The sequence below is a fragment of the Eubalaena glacialis genome, chromosome 18 (genome assembly GCF_028564815.1).
Source record: "Eubalaena glacialis isolate mEubGla1 chromosome 18, mEubGla1.1.hap2.+ XY, whole genome shotgun sequence".
NCBI lineage: Eukaryota > Metazoa > Chordata > Mammalia > Artiodactyla > Balaenidae > Eubalaena > Eubalaena glacialis.
In genome coordinates, this window is record NC_083733.1 from 10,398,024 (window position 1) to 10,422,677 (window position 24,654).

Consider the following 24,654-nt stretch of genomic DNA (forward strand, 5'->3'; position numbering starts at 1 on the left):
GGTTGGAGGAGTTGGCATAGAGGACTTGACTCTTAAGTCTGAGTGGTGTGCAACCATGGGAAGGCAGAGGGAGGTGGCTGAGTGATGCTGGGAGGGCAATCAGGACTTCTGAATGGAGTCTATACATAGCCCCTAGGAGGGACCCCAATATGCCACATCAAAGACAGCTGGACCAGGGGCTGATTACCGCAGCAATTTTATCAAAACTTTGTGCTAGTCTCAGGTAAGAAAGCAACTGGAAACAAGAAAAAGACTGGAATTATATTTATTCATCTTGCCTAAAGGGTGGAGGAACGTTGCCCCATCTCATTTCTTTAATCGGAAAGCTGGCACCATGAAAGGAGTTGTTAAATGAGCAAGGATGCCAGCACTCTCATTTATTTATTGGTATGTTCCATTTTAATTAAAATCATCGTAGCTAATCACTCGTTTCACTGTGTGCAACACCAGCTGAATAAGCTGGAGGACATGACAAAGGCAAAAATAAACTCTGCTCTCTCCCAATTTATTTAGTTTTGCTTTCCCTTTCCCACGTGGTAATTCAAGGGAAACATAAAGTTAACCTTCTATTCTTGCCTCTGTCCCTAGGAAATGAGTCTTATGTTGAGTCAGTGGGTGTAGTAGAAAGAATATGGGCTTTGAAATTCATACCTGTGCATTTGGATGTTGGCTCTGTGACCGTGGGCAAATACTGAACTTCTCTGATCCTCAAATTTTCCTACCTAAAAATGGGAATTATCATAGTACTCACTGCAGAGAGTTGGTGGAGGGTTAAATGAAATAAAGTGACGGGCCAGATATATAACAGGTGCTTAATAAGAATAGTCCCCATCATCACCACCACCATCCCGTTCACCTGGGTAGCATCTCCTTATCTGTCAAAGCTCAGCTCAGCCACCACTTCTTCTGGGATGGCTTCCCTGAGTCCCAAATCTTGTCCCTCCTCTCTGTGACTGTGTGTTTATTCCCATTATGTGACTGTGTTTGAGTTTTCCATTTACTTGGGTGACCAGCTGGTGCACTCATCCCATCAATAAGCAATTGTGTTTTTTTAAGATTGAAATGAAAATAGTATTTTTCTAGTATATAGTGTATTTTCAAACGGCTACCAAGTTAGGAGGACATAAACACTTGTTAACTTGTTTGCCTATAATAACATAACAAACCAAATTATTAGGTGTTTCCTTTGGCCTGGATGTACTGTGAAAAAATTACTGAGATGCCAAGGGTACTCACTGTGAACCAAGAAAATTCAGGAACTTCTGGTATAGGAAAATGATAATATTCAGAACTAGAGAAATAGCAATGCTTATTATTATTGTTATAATATAATGTCACAGTTATAATAATGCTATAATTACTAGCTAACAGTAATACTGCTGTTTCCCAGGCATTATTCTGAGCATTTGGGTGTGCTTTAAGTAAAGGGGTCACATGTACTAACTCTTTTAATCCCATCAATAGCCCTAAAATAAAAAGTTTCTCTATTCCATGTTACAGAAGAGGAAACTAAGGCCTATAGAGAATGAGTAACTTGCTAAAGGTCGCCGAATGGACTGATGCTGGAGCTGGGATTCAAATCCAGGCATCCTGACTCTAGACCCAGACTTAACCACCTGCTTACCAAGGCCGCCGGGATGCAAAGAAGGAGACAGAATTGAGATGCCTGGCTGGCAGAATCCACAGACCTTACAAATTTTAGGGACTGGAGACAGTAGCTGTTTGGGCATGTTTGTCCAGCCCCCCCCCCCCATCTTCAGCAATGCTCCCACCCAGAGCCTGCTGACTCAGGGGACTTAGGGAGACACATGCAATTGTGGCCCCAACTCTGACCCCTGCCCTTGAACATGTCTGTAGGTTCCTGGAAACCTGCCAGGTTACCCAAGCGAGGCCAAATGGAGTTTCCTCTAAGGAATGAGGGACTGAAGCACTGTTTCTGTTGTTTTTCTCTGTATCAGTAAACGCAGTAGGATGGTTATTGTCATAATAACGACAGGATGCAAAAGTAAAGGTTCACATCCTCTTGCTTTTGAGGTAGGGGTTGATCCCCATCACCGTGTTCCTTGAGATTGATTTTTTCAGTGGTTTTGCATATTCCGTGAGGTCAGTACTTTGCCAATAGCTTCTTTCATTTGAGCCAGACTTCCTAGATGTCTGTCCCTGTACCAGGATATTTAACACCACTGAAAGGGGGGTGGGGGCAACACCTCCATCACTAAGTCCCTTCAAGTGGGTGGCCATGGGTGTCATTCAGAGTGTAGACTTCAGCTGGGCCACCTCCTCTTAGAAACCGGGCAGGTCTGTGGCGTTCGCATAAACCAACAGTTCAGAAAGGTGGCTTTCCACACTGCCAGAGAGGTCAACCATCTACCCGGCAATTACACCGCTGTCAGATTGTAAATACACATTTGCAAATGCCTCCAAAATTGTTCGGAAACAGTTTAGGCCTGTTTATGCAGGGCTAGTTACAGAATGTTAATGGGGAAACTCACCCACCATCTGCTTTCGTGGTTGGAGCCAGATTTGCGCCATTTCAACATTTATGGGTATAAAGCAGCAGATCAAATGTTTTCCTCTGCCAGCTCTCGGAAAATCAAAACTCAGCAGAATGGACAGTTGCATGGCTGATTGATGAGTTTACTGTGGGCACCACATTTTCAGCTACAACACAGTCTTATTAAAAATGGTCTGGCTTTCTAAAAATCTAATAATACTCAGGAAGATGGGAAAGTGCCATCATACAATTGAGGTTATGTGGCTTTATTCAAGACCCCCCCCCCCATCGCCCCTGATCTGGTGCAGGACGGCTGATACCATAATTAAACGAAGAAATCCCTGCTAACTCTAAAGCATGATATATGGTGATGCCCATGTAAGATGTAGTAGATTTCAAGGCATGCGATTCAGAATGTTTGTCTCTTTGGCTTTTGATTTGGGGATTGTGCTTGAAATCAGTGTTTTTCTGCTATCATATTAAGACAGATAATGTTCTCTCTCCTGATTGTAGGCCTCTCATATTCTTTCATTTCAGTTATTTTGGATGATGACTGCCAAACCCCACCAACACCCAAAGTTGTCCTGTGCATGTCCCAGAACTCATATGTTAAATGCAGATCATCCTGAATTCGAATTGCTGGCAACACCTCAAGTTTCGGTGAATATCCATCCAACCATTTTCAAGTGTTATGGTGTATTATTAGGGCTATAGCTCTGCTGTAACAAAGTGACCCCAAATTACAGTGGCAGAAATGACAGAATTTTATTTTTCTCCCATGTAACAGTCCCAAGTGAATAGTCCAGGATGGTGGGTTGCTTTGCTTCACAGAGTCATTCAGAGATCCAAGCTCTTACCATCTTTTGGCTCTAACTTTCCTGCAGGAATTGTCTTCATCTGTGTAGTCAAGGCTGGGTTGCAAATAAATCATGGAAAAGGGAAAGAGAATCCAGGGAATCTGGCTTGTCCCTTAAATTGGAGATGACTGGCAAGAACGATTTTCACTCACATCCCATTGGCTTAAATTAAATTTCAGAGCTACATTTAACTGCACCAGAACTTAGGTAATGCTGTTTCTACCTGGGCAGCTATGGGCTCAGATTCAACTCTATTGCCAAATAAGAAAAGGAGGATGGATTTTGATGGCTGGTCAGAAGTTTCTGTCACATGTAATGACAGATAGAGGTATTACCTCCTACAAACAAGATAAATGCCACAAGATCATACATTTAACAAATATTTATTAAGTGCCTACTATGTGCCTGATCCTTTTTCTTACATGTGTAAGGAAAGCATTGTTAAATATACTGTGGGTGAAATTATGCAACAGTATAAACACATTTTTCTACAGTAAAAAAAAATTTTTTTTTTAATTTTTATTTTTATTTACTTATTTATTTGGTTGCACCAGGTCTTACTTGTGGCAGGTGGGCTTCTTAGTTGTGGCACGTGAACTCTTAAGTTGCGTCATGCATGTGGGATCTAGTTCCCTGACCAGGGATCGAACCTGGGCCCCCTGCATTGGGAGTGTGGAGTCTTAGCCACTGCACCACCAGGGAAGTCCCCATTTTTCTACTTTTGAAAGACTTTTGCTTTTTCAGATAATAGAGGGGAACTGGAAAAAAGGCAAGGTTTTTACCTTCATATTACAGGAAACATATTCGCACCTGTCAAATTCCAACAGCTGGCATTATTGTTGTTCTGTGGATAAGCCCACACAAACACCGCTTAGAGAGTTATTTGGGTGTTGGTCTCATAAATCATAACTTGCTTGTAGCATGTTTATGAAGCTTCAGTAAAGACTCTTCAGAGGATGACATCAGATCGTTGAGATTAAATTCAACCTCAAAGGAGGGTTTTTTTCCCAAAATAATTAAGGCAACAAACAAGGCACATTTTGCAGTCATTCCCCGGATATGATAAGTCACACCGTCTTCAGGGTTTGTGTACTCAAAGCAGTGAATAATAATATGATGACCAGAGCGTATCAGGTGATTCTGCTGGTAGACGCTGGGATGCAGGAAATATTCCAGAGGCACCAGGAACACATTCTTAACTTCATCGGGGTTAGGCTTGGCCTGGAAGTTGGAGTCTATAAATCCTACAACAGGGGTTATCAGTGTATCTCTCTGAAAGCAAAACACAAAAGATACAAACTGAGAAGTGAAGACATACCGTTTCAAAAAAAGCATGGTTAAAAGCATGCCACTTCTACATAAACTAAGCTCACAGGCCAAAGCAGTCAGTTACATAAAACTTGCTCCATAAGTAAACGTTATGTCCCCCTAAATGGGAGTGGTCTCTGCCCTACCTGAGGCAGCATCTCAGATGAGTCTGAAAATGATATTTTTGGGGAACATAAATTAGTACAATCTTTTGGAATAGAGATTTAGTAATATTATAAAAATGTGCTCCCTTTGGCCCTGAAATTGCATTTGTGTGAGTACATCTGTATGATAAATTCCTACCAGTGAGAAAAGATAAACGTACAAGACTGAAGCATTATTTGCAATAGTCCCAAACTAAAGTTATCACTGCTCAATGGATGGATATTTAGGGTAGATCAATTACGACTATATCCATATAATGGGGTACTATGCAGCCCTTAAAAAAGAATGTGATAGACACCTTTCCTTATCAGTATAGACAAGTATGTGCCATCTTATCAATAGAAAAGTGACATCATATTAATTGTGGCATATTCCCATTTATGGAAAATTTTATATATATGTGTGTGTGTATATATATATATATATATATATATATATATATATATATATACACTATTTTACATAACATATATGTTTATAAGTGGGGGGGGATTTCTATTTACAACCACTACTGTGCTGAAATGAATGTAGGGTGCTGTTAACTGAAAGATTCTACTGAAAATCTTGAGGGGGAGGCCTGGAGTTTAGTGTAGGAGCTGATAAGGACTGCATGACCTTGAATTAGAAAGTGAGAAGAATCAGGAATTCCTGGGAGAACTCCTAAGAGGAAGTGGGTGGGAAAATCCAGGGATACATTGTGAGGCTGGGGTTCTATAGGAGGACAAACAGGGCTGTGGAAAATTCTGAGGAAGGACAGCTAAAGCATGTTTAAGAACAGTGATGACTGGGACTTCCCTGGCGGTCCAGTGGTTAAGACTCCACGCTCTCAATGCAGGGGGCACGGGTTCGATCCCTGGTCGGGGAATTAAGATCCCACATGCCGCATGGCACAGCCAAAAAAAAAAAGAACAGTGATGACTCAGACCATTAACTAAATTAATGATGAAAGTCAACATTTGGACCAGGAGCAGAGGATGGGAGCACAGACTTTAGACATCCTTAGGGTGGGAAATCTGGGGTCATGAGTTGCCAGAGGGCAGAGGCTTTGTTCCAGCAGCAGCCCTCACTGTGCCTGGCCCTGTGTGAAGGCTCAGCCTCTTCTGTCCCAGGGTTCCCCAAAGGCGGCCTCTGCAATGAAGACTCAGATGCAAGTGATTTCTTAAGGAAGTGCTCCCAGGAGAAAGTGGTGAGGAAGGGAGCGGGGAAGAAAGACGGGTAGGGGGGAAGCCAGGCGAGGATGCTGCGGGGACCTGTGGGGTGCAAAGTACACCTTCGAGTCTGTCCCACGAGATGAGGGGGCTGGGCTTTCATGCCGCTCAGTCATTGGCTGAGGACTGCCCGGCTGGAAGTAAATCAAGGCAGTGCTGGCTCTCTGTGCATCAGGGGAGGCGGTTCCAGTGGTCCAAGGGCACGGGTCTTGGAAGAAAGGTGCCGGTGTGTGTATCAGAAACACGGCCTAAAAGGACTAAGAAGGCATCTGAACAGAGCCTGGAGTATCGCTCAGCACGCATCCGTGGCTGCTATTTCCATTCAAAGACCATAACCTTCTCTAGAATCCAACACCCTCCCCGATTCTTCACAACAACCTGCCCACGAGGAAGCTTGAAAATGGCAACTGGACAAGAAAAAACTTGCCCAAGGTCACATCCAGCTAACACTTGGCAGAAACCAGGATTCGACCACGGGCCTGCTGCCCACACACTCAAATTCTGTCAAACACGTGTCACCATATCTCCGAGATGGCACACAGCAGGTGGCTTAAATACGACGGTGGAGAGTTCCCAGCTGCAGCTCAGATGTCATCCCCGCCCGAGGACTGCGGGCCACGCCTGTTAGGCAGGAGCGTGGACAGTGAATTGGCATGGCAGTGCCGGCCCTTAAACTGGCGTGTCAGAGTCTGAGGAGATTGGCGGGGCAAAAAAAATCAGAGCCTCAAAAGGAGATCATGGTCTAAGACTGAATGTTTCAGATGCAGTCAGGCACGTTCCACATGGTTCAAGCTTAGAAGAGTAAGAGAGACTGAGGGAATCTGTGGATGAAGCAGCATCTCTGGACATCCGGTCTCTAAAAACACAGGTGTCTGAATTGGCAGGGAAAAAAAGGTGTGCATGGCAGACATCCTAGGACCCATAAAACTCTGCATTTGGCCATTTGCTGAGTTGAAATGCCATGGAGACAGGCTTCTGCTGTGGACATAGGGTGAGGCAGGCTTTAGGGCCCCTGGAAGAAGCTGCAGGCTATTAGAAACATCCCCGGAAGTCAGAATACACCACTGAAATGTTACAGGAATTGGGCCTTTGGGAAGCAAAGAAAAGGATCGAGACTGGCAGGTATGGGCCACGTACAGAGAAAAAGGAGAAATGTCCCCCAAGGCCTTTGCAGAGAGAAGTTCATACATGTATGACAAAAGGACAAGCAGGTTGGGGGCTGGAAGGCGTGGGAGGGTTAACGTCGGGTGTGGGTAAAAGCCAATGACACCCCAGAACATCTCCGGGCATTGCCCTGTGTTCCCTGGGGGACAAAATTACCCCCAGTTAAGAACCATTGGATTAGATTAGGCTTCTAAGCATTAAATAAATGGCACTTTGGTAGCACATTTAAAAGATCTGCAAGGTCCAAAAAGCAAAATGACCCTCACTAGCACTTCTAAACATAGTACACCTTTCTTGAAAGCCTTTGTTCATTCTAATTTCTCGTTGATGTGATTAGCATTATATCAAGAGCAGGTCATCTTAGAAGCATCTTGCTCCGGGAGCGTCTGGTCCACGGAAATCTCCTGAAGACCCATAAACTCCTGTGAAGACTGTTGTATCCTATCCCCTCAAGGGCAGAACTCAGTAGCTCCTGGGGACCTTGGAAATGGAGTTACTCTTACTTGCGTTTTGTCAAGAGTTCTAAAATCAATCCCTAAGATGTGCTGGGGGATTTGCAGACATCCTCTGAAAAGGGCTGCCAGTAGAAAACATAGTTGAAGAGGAAGTAATTGACACGTATCTTGTCCTAATCCCATGTTCTTTTTCTCTGTCTCATTTCTTTTTCATTGAGGATGCATTTATTGCCATTAGCTTCTTGCAAACTAAATCTCCCTTGAGTGGTGACCTTTCTATTTTTAAAATGGACCCAACTAAGACATATCTCAGCACCACCGATCTTCACAAAGGGCGATCTGGTTTTCTAATTTTTAGGTATTAGTGGGATTCTTCCTTTGACATAAAAATTCACCTGGAAGCCCGATACTATTTAAAACATAAAAAAATTTACACCTACCTCTGATATGTGATGAGTGCAGTTCACCTCTGTGATATTCTTCCCTCAAGCCCATAACCCTAGCTTAACCAGGAGAAAAGTATCAGATAAACCCCAATTGAGGAGCATTCTAGAACATACCTGACCAGTATACCTCAAAAGTGTCAAGGTCATGAAAATAATGGAAGGCTAAGAAACTGTCACAGATCAGAGAATAAGGAGACACGACAACCAAGCACAACATGGTGTCCTGGATGAGATCCAGGACAGAAAGGAGGACATTAGTAGAAAAACTAGCAAAAGACAAGAGTGGAGTTTAGGTAATGGTAATGTACTAACATTGGTTTCTTAGTTGTCACCAATGTACCACAGTGATGTCCGACGTCAATAATGGGGGGACACGTGTACGGGTATGCGAGAACTCTCTGTGATATCTTTGTGACTTTTCCGTAAATCTGTAACTATTCTGAAATTAAAAGTTTATATGAATAATGTTATACGGATAAAACAACGCTGTTATCCAACTTCAAATTTACTCCTTCTAAAGTCAATTAGTACAACAATGCAATTGTTGTGTTCAGTTCATATGAAATAAGGTCTGGCTATCTCAGCCCCAGGATTCATTTTGTTGTTATGTTTGTTTGTTTGTTTGGTATATACTATCAAGGAAATACTGCTTCACACAGAAATGCAGTTACATTTTTTTTTAAAAAGCTTCCCTAGTGATCTCAGGGTACTGCTCAATTAATGTGACATGGAGAAACTTGGTTCCACGGTATGTGCAAAAATGAGTATCCTTTGGGCAAAAGTGATACCCTGGTGGCCTCCGAGGGGCTGAAATTTGGTATGCTCGAGTGTGTATTATTGTTTCAAGAGGATTCTCAAAATAAATGCATACTGGAGAAAAATAAATGTGAACTGAATGTTAATGAAACAATTCTGAGGCATCTGCAGGGTTCCACAGCACCTAGTTTGAAAACCACTATGGAGTTCAGCCCTTTCATTTCTGGATGGGGAAGAAGGGGCCCATACAGGCAGGAGGGCTTGCCCAAGGCCTCTTAGCTCACAAGGGGCAAAGGCCACACATGAACCAGTCTCTTGACTCAGTATAGCACTCTTGAGGGTCATGTTTGGCCAAACATGGAATCCTGAAGATAGTGTATCCACTGTGAGCTCATGAGAGTCTCAGAAACCCAGTTCCATCCCAAGCCTTACATCAAACAGCACTGGCACCAGGCGGCAGACGACCTCCACTTGATGAGGATGCAGCCCCACTTCCTCCTGGGCTTCCCGGAGAGCCGTGGCCACGTCATCCGCATCTGTAGGTTCGTACTTGCCTCCAGGAAAGCAGACCTCTCCAGGTGACCTTCTCAGCTGGATATGGAAAGAAAAGAGCTGCAATGTGTGATTCCAAGTTTGGTACTGTTCACTCATTCAACAAGTATGTGCTGAATTTCTATCTTGTGCCAGAGACCATTCCCACACTCGTGGTAATAAGTGGGAATAAGACCAAAAAGAAAAGTTTTTTTTTTTTTCTTGAATCCTTTTAAAAAATGAACTTGGAGAACTACCCTCACTTCTGATTTTTCTCTCCTTGCCCTCCAAAGATACCATACACACACAAACAAATTTACATGGATGAGGAAAAAAAGTGGAACAAAAGGAGAACGAAAACAGCAATGTCATCCATAATCTTTACTGAGTGCTTACCATGTTCTGGGCATGCTGCTTCACGTGGATTTCTTTTCACTGAGCCCTCAGAACAGTTCTATAAGTGACTATTTTTTAAAGTGTTTGTTTAATTGAGGTGAAATTCACATAATATAAAATTAACCCTTAAGAAAAAAATTTTTAATATGTTTTTTCATTGAAGTATAGTTGATTTACAATGTTGTGTTAGTTTCTGGTATACAGCAAAGTGATTCAGATATATATATAGATACATATATTCTGAGATACAGATATATATTCTGATATCTATATCTATATATATCAGATATCTATATATATCAGATATCTATATCTATATATATCAGATATATATCTCTATCTATCATCTATCTATCATCTATCTGCCTATCTATCATCTATCTGTCTTTCTGTCTATCATCTATCTATCTATCATCTATCTATCATCTATCTGCCTATCTATCTATCTCTGTCCTTCTATCATCTATCTATCAATCATCTATCATCTATCTATCTATAATCTATTTATCTATAATCTATCTATCTATCTATCACCTATCATCTGTCTGTCTATCATCTGTCTGTCTATCATCTATCTATCATCTATCACCTATCATCTGTCTGTCTGTCTGTCTCTTGGGGCCCTGCTTATATGACTCCAGGGAGGGACACAGCTCCAGTAATGCCTCAGGGAATTTCTTACTCCCACAGCCAAATAGAGCCTAAAGTCAGATGTAATTAGATTGAAATACTTCTTTGAAAAAAAATGTGACCTTTGCACATCAGAATTTATGGTCTAAGATGATTCTTACATAACAATCAACAGGCAAAGTAACTCCGAGTGAAACCGAGACCCATTTTGGGGTTCTCTAGATTTTCTACATTACTGCCTGTCTGTCTGATAATATTAAAAATATATTTAAGTGCTTCACTGGTGATTTTGGCAGAGCTGGGAACAGACCCTGGTCCCTGCTTCCCACTGAGTACCTCCCCTTGGAACTTGGATTTTCATCATCTCATGTGTTTATGTCATTGTCGCCAGACCCAGACCACAGAGAATCCACACATGTCTAATCCCAAACCCAAAAAACTTCAGCTGATTCCTCAGCTTCCCCCTGACCCCACCCAAGGGATACTTCTTATTCTGCTTACAAAGCCTATTTTCTCATTATTGTGGCCTGTTTTCTTTTTTGTACTAGGATAACTTTGAAATGACTGCTTCCCCAACTTTTCCTCAGAAGTACCCCCAATAGCAAGGGAGAGTGACAGTACCCAGGGGTGTACCCAGGGGAACTCCATTCCCAAGCCCAACATTTCTTTAAAGTGGACCGATTTATCGTAAAAACTCAGGCCACATGTGCTAATGACACTAATGGTGACAGCTGAGACTTACTGAATCCTTGCCAAGTGCCAGTGCTGTTTTAGGTGCTTTACATTTGTTACCCTGTAAAGCCCTCACAGCAGCCCTATGATGCAGGTACTAATAGCTTGTCCTCATTTTGCAAGGGAAGACATTACAGCACAGAGAGGGTAAGTAATTAGGACAAAGTCACACAGCTTCAACAAGACTCTGCATTCGAACGTAGGCAGCCAGCTTAGGGCCCAGGCTGTCAACTTCAGTGCTTTAGAATTTTCACGTTATACCTGGGGTGGGAGTAGTCTAAAACAGTGGCTCTCAGTGGGGGCAATTTTATCCCCTCCCCATCCCTGCTGAAACAGTAGGCAATGTCTGGAGACATTTGTGGTTGTCACAAAAGTGTGTGTGAGTGTGTGTGTGTGTCTGTGTGTGTGTGTGTGTTACTGGCATGTAGTGGGTAGAGGCCAGGTATGTTGTTAAACATCCTATAATGCACAGGGCAACTCCACCAACAAAGAATTATCCAGCCCAAATGCCAATGGCTTGATAAGAAACCCTGGCCTAAAAGTATTTTAAATTACTTGCTAGCTAAATTACTTATTTTACTTTCCAAAACGTCTCCAAAACAGCCCTGTTATCCTGTGGCTTCATGTACTTGTTGAACATCACAATTTTGAGAGTACAGTTGAGAATCTAGAACCTCAAAATATGTGCCAGTGACAGCATTTCATGGGGTTTTCACATGTCCTGAGACTTTAATGGAAGGAGTCTTTTTGTCACCTACCTTCTCTGACCGGAGGGTGAACAACAGGTAGAGTTTTCCTTCTTTAGCCAACAACGGTAAAAGGATGGAACATTTGTTAGACAACAAGTGAGAATATTTGGTCCCAACGTCATGTTTTCTTAAGCGGGCCTTAGCGTCATCTACCAAACTGTTTCTAAAATGGAAGCAAACCAAACAGTTGAATAACCAGAGTTATGATGTCATACAGAGTGAAGTAAGTCATAAAAAAAAAAATATCGTATATTAACGCATATATGTGGAATCTAGAAAAATGGTACAGATGAATCTATTTGCAGGGCAGGAACAGAGAGGCAGACATAGAAAATGGATGTGTGAACACAGCACGGGAAGGGGGTGTGGGACAAACTGGGAGATTAGGACTGACATATATACACCACCATGTGTAAAAGTGATAGCTAGTGGGAACCTGCTGTGTAGCACAGGGAGCTCAGCTCGGTGCTCTGTGATGACCTAGATGGGTGGGATGGGGGGTGGTGGGAGGCTCAAGAGGGAGGGGATGTGGGGATATACGTATACATATAGCTGATTTCACTTCATTGTACAGCAGAAACTAACACAATATTGTAAAGCAACTATAGTCCTGAAAAAAAAAAAAAAAAGTTCCTAATCCCGACAGTTTCTGCTTCATTGTGTGTCCTGGCATTTACCATTTTTGAGTCTCAGTGTACTTTTTAATAATATGGCAGCAGTAATAATACCCAAATCACGTGACTGTTGGCAAGCTAAAATGAGGCAAAAAACTACTAAGGACACAGTTCCGTACCTGAGTTCACTTTAAAAGCTAAATGAATTTTAAATGATGGTAAATGTTCTTTCAACAGTGCAATAGCTCAATGTTGAAATCCATAATAATATTCAGGAAGACAGGTTTGCAGAGCAAGTCACTGTAAGGTTAGACCATCGTAAGGTTAAGGACTTTCTCTTAACCTGGCCCTTATGTCACATTATCAAACCCTTGTCTTCAAATGCCTTGTAACAGTGGTTCACAAACTTAAGCAGCAACAGAATCACCCAGAGGTCTTGTTACAACATAGATTGCTGGGTCCACCTGTGACTTAGTAAAAGCCAAGTATTTAGATTTATAACCACAAATGATGCCCTGAATCCGTAACTATGGGTCTGTTTTGGTCTTTTTGACAGGTGTATTTTATTGCTGGTTTGTGAAGTGGGTTAAATAGTGTCCCCTCCCCCAAAAAACCATTATTTGAAAACAGGATGGTATTTGGAAACAGGATCTTTGCAGATGCAATTAGTGAAGGATTTCGAGATGAAATCATCCTGGATTAGGGTGGGCCCTAAATCCAATAACTGGTGTCCTTATAAGAAGAGGAGATGACACAGAGAGACACATATACGGGGAAGAAGGTCATTTGAAGATGAGGCAGAAATTGGAGTGATGCTGCCACAAGCCAAGGAATGCCTGGGGCCACCAGAAGCTGAAACGGGCAGGGAGGGTCCTTCCCTGGAGCCTTCAGAGGGAGCATGGCCTTGCTGACTCCTTGATTTTGAGCTTCCAGCCTCAGAACTGTGGAAGAATACATTTCTGTTGTTTTAAGCCATCCAGTTTGGGATACTTTGTTATGGCAGCCCTAGAAACTAACAGTTTGATTTTAACTTTTCTATGGTTAAGGCAGTTCTGCATAAGGGGCAAAATCGGGTATTTAAGTGAGGCAGAACTGGTTTCAAAGTGTTAGGAACGACCTCTCTAAGCCCCCCTTTCCTCATCTGTGACATGTTGAAGATATTTGTGATGATTAAATGACATGGTTCTGTGGCTGACACTCAGGGCCCAAGGAATGGTAACATGTTATCATAAATGTCTCAGTCCTTAGGCAGTTGTTGCCAGAGATGTTTGCTATTTTTTGCTTCTTTCTCCGAGGCAGGATGCTCAATAATGTGGTTGGGTAACAGCAGTGGATGTCAAAAGCGACCAAATGGCCTGAAAAGAGAAATGGAATGCTGGCACTGGAGGGGACTCCAGAGCGCATCCCGTGCACACAGGCCCGCGTCCAGAAAAGGAAACTGTCCCTACCGGGAATGCGAGGGACTACTTAAAAGTGTGGCTTTTAAGAGGTGCCCAGAACTGACCAGAGGGACCAGCAGAAGCAAAAGTCTGCAGAAACGTCCCCTTTAGGGGGCTGGTCCTTGGGGTAATCGCCATAAAAACACCAACAGTAGCAGCCACCACATTCTGGGCATGGGCTCATCTCACCTTCTTCCCATGCTTTTCTCATTAAGGTGGAAACACGATCACGTCCTGGCTCAGAGAGGTTACGTAACTGAGACCCAAGATCCCGACCTTGAACCCAGAGCTGCCTGGCGCGGCCTCGCAGTCCCTGAGGTCGGACTCCGGAGACCGGGTGAGCGGAAGAGGGAAGCCCTCGGGGAAGGGGTGTGCACCCACGATGGCCACAAACGGCTCTGTCTTTGGCGGGAGAAGCTGCGAAGGCCCAGGGACCCTGCGAGCGGCCAAGAGAGGTGAGCGCCCGGAGAGCGGGCTCGGAGGGTGGGCAAGCGGGCTCAGCAAAAAGTAGCCAAAAGGCGCCGGTCATACGTGGCCCAGCAATCTGTTCGGCCTCGCCGCGATCAAGGCCGGGCCAGGCAGGGCTCGGGGTGCCAGGGCCGGGGAGGCTTTACCTGACTGGCTCTTGGGGAGGACAGGCTCGCCACATCGTCCCCGGGAAAGTTTGTTTCCGGTAACTCCTCCCGGGGCGGGCCGGGGGGGAAAAAAATCGCCCGGACTGGCATGCGCAGAGCAGCTCTGGGCCTGGGGCGGGGAGAGAGGCGGGGCCTGAGGACGGATGTGGGGCGGGGCCTGGGGGACGGAGGCGGGGATAGGGCGGGGTCTAGGGTCGGAAACAGGACTGAGCCGAGAGCCGTAGGCGGAGGATCGGGGCGGGGCGAGACGTGAGGCGGGGCTAGTGGGACTTAAAAGCCGCGCCCTCCCGGGCGCGCAAAGTAGCTCTCAGCTCTCGCTCAGATGCCGGAGGTAAATGAGGCATTCTGAAATTGACAACTGTGAAAAAAGAAAAAAGTGAAAATGCAGTGCTGGTGAGTTGAGAGGATTCTTACACTCGCACTCACTGTTGCTAGGAGGTCAAGTTGGTTCAACTTTTCTGAACAGCAGTGAACACGTGACTACCCAGCACGTACTTTGTGCTGGATGCAGCTCCCACAGTGAGCGAAAAGACACCGCAGAGCTTACAGTCAAATGGGAGAGAGAGACACGAATCAAAAAATTACATAGATAAAGCAGAAGTCCTTAGTCCTTGGAGAGCATGTGAGGGAGAAACAGATCAGAGAAGGCTAACCAGAGAGATTGACAGCGGAGCTGACGTCGAAAGCAGCTCTTCTCCAAGTGTGGTCCTGGGACCAGCCACGACCGTCCACGTCAGCACCACCTGTGTGCTGTTAAAAATAGGGAGATTCTTGGGTCCCACCCCGGGGCTGCTGGATCAGAAACTGAGGGTAGAGCACAGTGATCTGTACTGGAAGGGGATTCTGATGCGCCGAGAGGGTTAGGGTTCCAGGAAGAAGGACAAGTTTGTGCAAAGACCCCAGAAGTAGCTGGAGAAGACCAGTGAGAGGGAGCCTGGTTTGAGCTGACACTTAAGAGGTCACTTCAGAGGCTGAAGGCTAGGCTGACTTCTCCATCCTGCACAGGAGGTGCAATGCCCGGGGTCCCCAATAATTTCAAAACCCCATGAAAATGCTTTAATTTTAATTTCTTCTAAACGAAGAAAATGAATACAATAATATGCAAAATATAATAATGAATTCAGCCTGGCTTATATTCATCTTTATACCAATGCAGTCCTAAAATAGAATTCATTTTATTATTTTATGGAGGAAGGGGGGTCCATAAACTCAAAATTACCTAGGGCCCATGAAAATCACAATGTGGCCCTGGGTCATGGGACAGTTGGGCCACAGTTCCCAAGACCTTTAAAACCACTGAACTCAGATGTTCACCCGGCCGGTCTGCCATGGCTGGGAGAGCCCAAACCAAAAGCTTGATGACATCCTAATAATAGTGATGATAGTACTTCACTCTTAATCCTCTGAGCAACCCCATGAAGTAGGGTTATTTCCATAGAGGTATTACCATCCTCACTTTCCAGATTAAGAAATTTTAAAATGTCTTGCTTAAGGTCACACAGGTAGGGTGCAAGGTTAGATCATTCTGACCTCTAAGTTCATTTATTTTGACACAACCTCTCAGAAGCAACTGGCCTGTGAATTTTGTGGATGTGATTAGGAATGAGAAGGAGATGAATGAACCCCTCATCCAATATCCGTTGCAGAGCTACTCTGTGCTAGCCATGTCTAAGGTGCAGCCCCTTGACCTCCTCTCAGTCCGTTGGGGATGATAATGAACATGACTCTCAGCTCTAGTAATGCACAGTGTGCCATCATCTCTGTATGAGAAGGGAGGGGAGACTGTTTAGAAGATTGAGTTGGGGGGCTGAAAATTATTGTCTGAGCATTTTATTTTTTTAATTTTCTCTTCTTTCACACATCTTTTGATTGAATCCTCCTTTTGAAGATGAGCAAACCTTGCCCATAGTCACACAGCAGGTAGCTGGCACTCAGGTAGATTTTGAGGGATAGGTGGGATTTCAAGAGGCCAAAGTGGAGGCAATGGCCTTCTGGCCAGAGGGAACAGCAGACTCCAAGCTTGAGTGAAGGGTTTTATTCAGAGGGTCAGGTAGTACAGCATGGCTGGAACAAAAAGAGCATTTTGTAGAGTAGAGCCCTGGGAATAGAGGAAAAGGCTTTGGAAGCCACAGTAGATGGAGGTTGACCTTCTTTCTAAAGGAATAGGAATAACAGGTCTGGGTTTTCAGGAAGATCTCTGTGGAATCAGGGTGGGAGATGGATTGGAAGTGAGGAGAGATGGGAGGCAATTGGGTGGGGGCAGCTCTTCCAAAAGTCTGGGCTGAAGGAACCAGAAAAAAAAACGCTTTAAACCTTCTGAAAAATCCCCATCCATACTCCTGACATCAGAAAATCAGAATGTAGCAGGAGTTTGGATTGCCTTCATGTAAAAAGCAGAGTCCTGAGGTGCTTTGCTGTATACCAAGGCTATATGCAGGGCATCTACTTTCAAGATCAGAAATACTGCTGGAAAAACACTTAGCTTTTATGGCTTTTGTAATGCTGGAAGCCATAGCACAGGGAACATCACAAGGTAAAATGCATCATAATAAGATATATATATATATATATCTGCAAAACAATACAGGATTCAAGATTAATGGGCAATGTCTTTTAGAGGAAATGACTTGTCTCTGTAGCTTTTGCACACAGATTTGTTGGTAGTGACATAATTCTGGAAAACGTGTTGAAGAAAGCAAAGCTATAAAAAGCTTCAGGCCAGCCTGCAAAGCCAACACCTCCATGTGCATTTCTCTCAAAAAAGCACATCCCAGGGGCCAGGGTGAAGCTTATCTGCAGTGCACCCACCTGGGAACATTGTTGAGCAGCATCTTAAGGCCAGGCCTGGGTGGTACAGAGATAAAGAAAACACCAACCAGCGTTTGGAGCAAAGGATGTCTGGGGAAAAGACCTGCAACAATTAGCTTTAATGCCAGAGAAGTGCTCTAATCGAGGAGGGGAGCCAAAGTGCTCTGGGAGTGAGGAGCAGCGGGGAAGCAATTAATTCTGTCTGGGAGTAGGCAGTGGGGTCTAGGTAGGCTGTGGAGAGAAGGTAAGATAGAAGGAAACACTTCGCACTTAGCATTACTTTCCTACGAAGATAAAGCTCAAGAAATGTGAGTTTCCTCCACTCCTTCCTCAATTTGCAGAGGGTCTCTAAACTCTTGCAGGGAAGTCTCAGGGGACAGCTTTCAGACTCGTGCTCATGTATCCATCAGGGGATGGCGGTTACAATTGCTGGGCTGGGTATTGGCGGAGTAGACACTTCTCCCATCACCTCCATCCACTCCCCACCCCTCCCCCTGGCAAATAAGAGAGAGTTAAGGAGGCACAGCCTTCTCCCCTTTTAGCAGAGGAAGATGACAGCGTTCTTTGAGGACTAGGTTGAAGTAGAAATTCCTTTATGAATGGGTCGGGTCCTCAGCATCAATATCATCTGGGGGCGAGGAGGCTGCGTGGACATCTAAGCGCCCCGAGTCCCACCCTACAGGTACTTATCTCAGGGTGGAAGTTCGTCCAGGAACAGGCATTTGTGAGCAAGCTTCTAGGTGATTCTGTTGTAACGGTGAAGACACTGGTTTAAGTGCTCCCAAGGGAGACGTTTGATGTTGAGAGGATAAGGCCACCTCCTTTGAACACTGGGTGATGTAGCATCCCCAGAGGGAAGGCAGTTGGTGACCACCAGTGCCAGGAGGTACCCTTCCTGGTAGCACTGGAACAGTCTTCTTTTCTGGGCTTGGGAGTTGGCAACTGGGGCAGGTCCAGCTCAGGAGAGACTCCAGGGAAGTTGAGTGGATTGTTTTGTACAAAGTGGGCTGAAGTGTACAGATCCCTACTTAATGTGGTCCTTGCTTTTTGGTAAAAGACCCATTGAAAAGGAAAGAGCTTGTGAATTTGGTTCAGCATGTTTTCAAGGCTGAGCGCTCATTCTTGGGCTTGGCATCAAGTTGGATGTTGGAGATGTAGGGACACCTGACAGTTGATCCTTGTTGTTGAGGACTTTGATGTCAAATATGGCGGCAAGTAACTTTAGTCTGCACAAGAATCTTCTGGGGGCTCATTAAACATGTAGCCTCTTGGGCTGTGGCCTCATTCGCAACACAAACGCATCTGCATTTGCAACCAGACCCTTGTGTGATTCTGATATAAGTCTACACTTTGAAAGGGGGAGAAATGGAACTCAAATCTGAAAAAATTAAAAGAGTAGAAATCAGCCAGGCCCAGGAAGTCTGGATAAGCGCTTCAGCCAAGAAGTCGGTGACCTGAGGCAGTCCTTTATTTTTCTGGCAGTGGGTGTGGACTGAAAACAAAAGGTTAGATAGGGAATATTGGAAAAATGCTTCTAGAACGGCCCTGGATTACAAAAATGTAAATTGCTGGGAATTTATTTCCTGGTCCTGCCAATGTGATTTTTCAAAGTAATTCATGACCTTTTTTCATTCTTGTTTAATTTTCATTGTGTGACAATAAAACAGATACACGCTTGCATATTAAAATGCCTTAAATCTCTGAGTTTCCATGATCCAGGCTTGCCAAAAACTGATGGGCGCCCATCTTTCACAGATTTTTCTACCCTTGTTGGGTCTCATTTCCGTGCACATTTAGAAATGAGATAAAGATTATTTATGTTTGATTCCTTTACCGTCATGTAATCTTTGTGTAATGGAACAGTCAAGTAGGTTTAATCACCAGTAACAACTGTGCTGGGAAATTTGTAATCTAAATGAAGGCTCAGCCTAGGATGCATGGAATGACATGACTGTGCAGCGCGATGAGAAGCAGTCTGGTCTCAATTAGCTTGTGAATTAGTTGGGAAATTGGCTTAAGATTTTCCAGTGCATGTGGGAAGCTCAGCCTCTATGGAAGAAACAGATTCTGCTCTACAGGGAATTCATCCTCTGCGTCCTCACCTTGGCGTTGGGTCTGCCCACCAGGAGCTCACCACTCAACCCTGGTTAAACCCTTTTGCTTGTACAGGTTGGTGAGAGGAGATGGAAACTCACATCCCTCCCCAAATCCAGACCCCACCACTTACCTAGCTTGGTGCCTTACCCAAGCCATTCTTTCTTCCTCAACAGAAACGATGCTATCTGTGCTCCGCTCACAGGGACGACACTGTGGCCTGCAGCCTCTCCTGGTGTATCTGGGACAGTGGACACTGCCAGGTGGGCAAAAAGGCAGATGGAGAAACTCTTTGAGATGCCTTCCGTTTGCTGCTAGCCGCTGGTTCCATGTCGGTCCTTTGGCTGGGCCGTCTTAAAATGACCACACAGTAATCTTGTCTGGGATGGAGGGCATTGGTCATGGTTTAAGGTCTTCAGTGGAAGCCAGAAAAGAACATGGGCTGTCGTGGAGTAATTTCAAGGGTCTGATGGTGGAGGATTGTACTTCTAGCAGCCACTGGCCAGTAGAATTTTCTACAATGATGGAAATGCTCTCTGTTGGTACTTTCTAATACAGTGGCCACTGACCAAATGTGGGTATTGAGCCCTTGAAATGTGGCTAAAGTGACAGAACTCAATTTTAAATTTTATTTAATTTTAGATAATTTATATAGTCACACGTGGCTTGTGGTTACCATATTAGTACAGTCAAAGGGTTTCTAAGTTTCCTTCTGTCCTGCAACCTTCTTGGAAACATCAGCTCAAGTCCTCTATAGAGCGGGGTTACCATATCATCCAGGTTAAAAACTTGCTTTGAGAAAAATTCTTAGAGTTTTTTCCCCAGGGTATTTTGGGGAGATGGAGCTGAAAGCAAGCATCATTACTTCTTTTCTTTTACAAAAAAAAAAAGTAAGCTCACATACCCCCCAGTGGGCACCCATTCCTATCCCACCACCTATCACATTAGTGAGGGCTTTGAAACCAGGTCTTTAGTTTTACCCAAGACAATAAGCTGTTACCAACAAAAATGCTTATTTGTTTATATCTACTACATGACATGAGTTGTGTTGAGTTATATGTTGGACACAACGGTTGGCTATCATACCTCTCTTTAAATAATTAATATTGTGGAAGTGGAAATAAAGTATTTTTCGAAGTATGTTGCAAGCAACCTTAGACCCACGGGGGCACTGTAGTCAAATATATTTTGGGAAGACTGCATTTGGTACCTCCTCTTGCAGGTATGGAACCTGTTTTAACATGTATCAACTTTAATAATATAATAGCCAGTTATTTTAGCAACAAAAGCGAGTTTACTTGAGAATAGCCTGAGGAATTGCAATTTGGGACCTGTAAATATGGCAGATCATAGGCAAATCCAGAGAACAACGAAGGGGAATTTGCTTTTATAGGGAAAAAGGTTGGGGGTGGGTAGTTGGGAAGGGCTATAAAAACCAAAGAGTCCGTTGGAGGATATTGGGAGCCCAATGTATGGAGGTTTCTCGTGGGTGGGGCTGCTCCAGTCTCTGATTGGCTGGGCTGTTGGGCAAAGAGAAGTTTTCTTCTTTCTGCTGGACAGTAAAGCAGACAACACCTTCCCGTGGGAGATATAGGTGCTGTCTCATCCTGTCTGGAGTAATTGACTATGCATGGCAGGGGCATGAGACCTCCCCCTACAAGCCTGTCCTGACTCTCATTTTATCTGAAGTTCCTTTAATTCCACACATGGTAAAGTTTTCAAAATATTCAGCTGTAAAGAAATCTACTTTACTTTGTTTAGCCCAACTTTTCTCTGATGTACTTGGCCACAGACTTCTTTTTGCCCCCATGATATCCACTAATATTGATTTGAACTGGTGTTTTGTTGTGTTTTGTTGGTGAATGTAGCTCTTTGGGTGGTGCTACATTAGAGTGATGGGTAAGGATATAGGGGAAGGATGAATTATTTCCTCCTGAGGATAAAGGACAATTTCATGGAGAAGCCTGAAGTTGCCACCATTCCTTATTCCCTCAACCTACTTTCTTTTCTTCATGGCATTCATCACTAGGTGATACGGTACATATTTAGTTTTCCTTAATTCTCTGCTTCACTGCCACTAAAATCTACTCTCCAGGAGAGAGGGTACAGTGCATCTTTTTTCCACTGCTGTGGCCCCAGCACCCAGTTCATCAATGCATATCTTTTGACTGAATATGGAAAGGAAGAAAACATTTCAGCTGGGCTTTGAAGGAGTGGAAGGATTTTAATAGGCTAGACATTCATTCTAGAAGGAAGGAGAAACACAGAAGAATAAAAGCACTCAGCAAGTTGTTGAGAAGCTGGCTTTGTTTGAAGACACAGTGGATCTCCCAGTGGCAGGAGATAACACTGCAAGGATTCACGGAGGGAAGTACATGAATTGAGAGAGAGAGAAAGAGGGAGAGGGAGAGAGGAGAGAGGGAGGGAGAGAGAGAGGGAGGGAGAGAATCACCTTATAGGAGCATCTTCTAAGAGGGTCAGGATGTTGGAGTTACCTCGCTATCTCCAGGAGGTGCTGGCTTCTCTATTGGGGAAGAGAAAGTGCTAGAGGAGTAAGCCACTCTCTGTTTTCTGGAATTCTGGCCAGGTTACCAGCCCACAAACAAATCCACTGATGTATCTGTGCCGATGATACACACGCATGATATATGCCTGGTGCCTGCTTTTATACATTTTTATAAGATTGTGCATTTAAAATGAACTTGCTGCATTGTATCTACAGGGAAGCAAAAGACATAGCCTAAAACATGCACACCAGTGGCTCTCAAAAGTTGCCATCCTTATAAACACGTCTTGTCCGGATGTTAAGGAGATGAGTCATCCTTCTGGGAAAAAGGGCATCACCGTCAGGCTGTATTTCCTCTCTGCTTTGTCATTCAGAATACAGATGTGCTTTAGAGGCAGGGACAAAAAACAGAACATGTTTCTTTTAATGTTGTTTGTCTTTCTTCCTAATTAAAGAAACGTTTTGTTCCCCGAATAGATACTGTGCAGCTAACTAGGCTAATTTGTACAGCCTCATGGGAAATGAGATGTTCATCGTTTCTACAATGTGAGTCCTGTCCGACCTTGTGTAGAGATTAAAATGTACATCCTGTTCTCTCTAGGTAAGAAGGTACTCCCCACAGAATCTTCCTCAACCTTGGCAGCCCCGGAGTTGCTAGTTTTCCCTCCTGGATCCTCCGCCACAGTCACGTGAGTTTTACGCTCCTTACCCCAACTGAAGGATGATGAGGTCAGTAGCAACACATCAGCATCAACAACGACCGCTTATGTTTCAAGCCCTGTGTGAGGCATTGTAGGAAAGTGCGTTCATTGCTTTACATGGACGGGCTTAGTTAACCTTTGTAACCACCCTCCCAGGTAGAGATGCTTTTCTTTTCTGTGTGTGTGATGAGTGCACTGAGGCAGCGAGCAGATAGACAACTGAGCATCACAGAGCAGGTATATCTGGGCTAGGATTTGGATATAAACCATTTCACTCCAGTGTCCATATCCACTCTATGACATTTTGCTCCTTATTGAACATGGTTTTTAGACTTTTTAGGTCTATTTTTCTCTGTCTATTTGATTGCTACTTAATATATACATACATACATGTGCATATATATGAATACATATATGCCCTCTGATGTCCTTTATTTGTGATGTATACTCTGCCTATTAAAAAATGGTCTAAGACGATTTGCTTGATATAAAACTAAAGACAACTGGAGAACATGAATCGTACAAATGGGAAAGAGGAGGAAATTGTACCAGAAGCCGAGGGCAAGGTGGCAAGACGTTCATGGCATTGAAGTTTATCTTTGAACCTCCAGGGAGCTGAGGGAAGGAAGCAAGAAGCCTCCTCTCTTGCTCATTCCATGTCTATGTCCTGCTAAATGTTTCCAGATGACATTTTCCTTGTAGCGTGTCCGCAGATGATAGGCTCCTCTAGCTCTGGGGAGGACCAGGGCCCCCATCTCTCTCATAGAACAGAAGACAAAGTGAGAATAGATCAGCCTCTAAGTCTTAAGGCTGTGCTGACCCCTGAGGGGTGGGGGCATTGCGTGTGTGTATACACAAGTGTGTGTGTTTAACTAATGGTGTTTTCAGAGACCTGACCGTACAAAGTTCTAACTGGCTGCAGTCCTGGACTCAGTACACTAGACAATGCCCTGCAGAGATTAAAGACCATCCTTAGTAGGATCTGATTTAAGCAAGTATGTAGTCCACAGAAAGGCAATATAGAACCAGCAGGAGCTTTGAAACAATGGGAGGAGATTGGCGTTGTTACCCATGGGGACTGCACATGGGTTGGGTTTGAGTGCTCTGGAGTCAGATGAAAGTGAGTTCAAATCTTGCCTCAGATCCTGGCTAGAGGTTTACCCTGGCTAAGTAAAAAAATGGGACCACCTCAGAGGGCTGCTTTCACACCTGTTGAGATGACGTATGCAAAATAGGATAGTCAGTGCCTGGCACATAATAAATGCTTCATCAATGGCAGTCTCACACATGCTGATTTGTAGAGATCTTATTCAGTTGATTGTCACCCATTTTGATACCTTATTACGCTTATGGAGATGCAAATGCAACTTATTTCAGCTGCGTGTGGAGGCATTACTATTGTTCATCAATTTCTAGTTCTCTTTTTCTTCCTGGATGTATAGGGGACTACTCTTCCCAGCTTCCCTTGCAGCTAAGCAGAGCCATGAGACTCGTTCTGGCCAATGAAACGTGAGTGGAAGTGATGTGCACCACTTCCGGTTGAGAGAGTGAAAAAGCCACAGCTAGGTCTCCAGTTTCTACCCTGCACCAGGATCTGGGGCCACAGGCTGAGGGAGCTGTGTCCCAAGACGGCAGAGCTCTTGTAGCCTGGGGTCCTGAGTGACTGGGTGGAGCACAGCACTCCTCCCCACTACCACCACACACACACACACACACACACACACACACACAGACACACGCACACGCACACACACACACGCACACACACGCGCGCGCGCGCACACACACGCACACACACGCGCGCGCGCACACACGCACGCACACACACGCACGCACACACGCACGCACACACACGCACGCGCGCAAGGCTGGACATGCCATGTGATCATGAAAGAGACAAACCACTGAAAATCTCTTTTATTTAGTACTCAGCCCATTCTCTCTTAAAATTTTTATTTTATTTATT

At 44.3% G+C, this 24,654-nt stretch overlaps 1 protein-coding gene across 1 annotated transcript; it reads right to left on the reverse strand.

The window, feature by feature from the left end:
- Window positions 1-3,194: 3,194 nt before the first annotated feature.
- NUDT7 (nudix hydrolase 7) lies at window positions 3,195-14,669 on the reverse strand. The gene is given in 5 exon segments (XM_061173256.1): window positions 3,195-4,623; window positions 9,286-9,444; window positions 11,901-12,054; window positions 14,559-14,651; window positions 14,653-14,669. Coding segments are annotated over 5 exon segments (792 nt in total). The 3' UTR covers window positions 3,195-4,254.
- Between the last annotated feature and the right edge of the window lie 9,985 nt (window positions 14,670-24,654).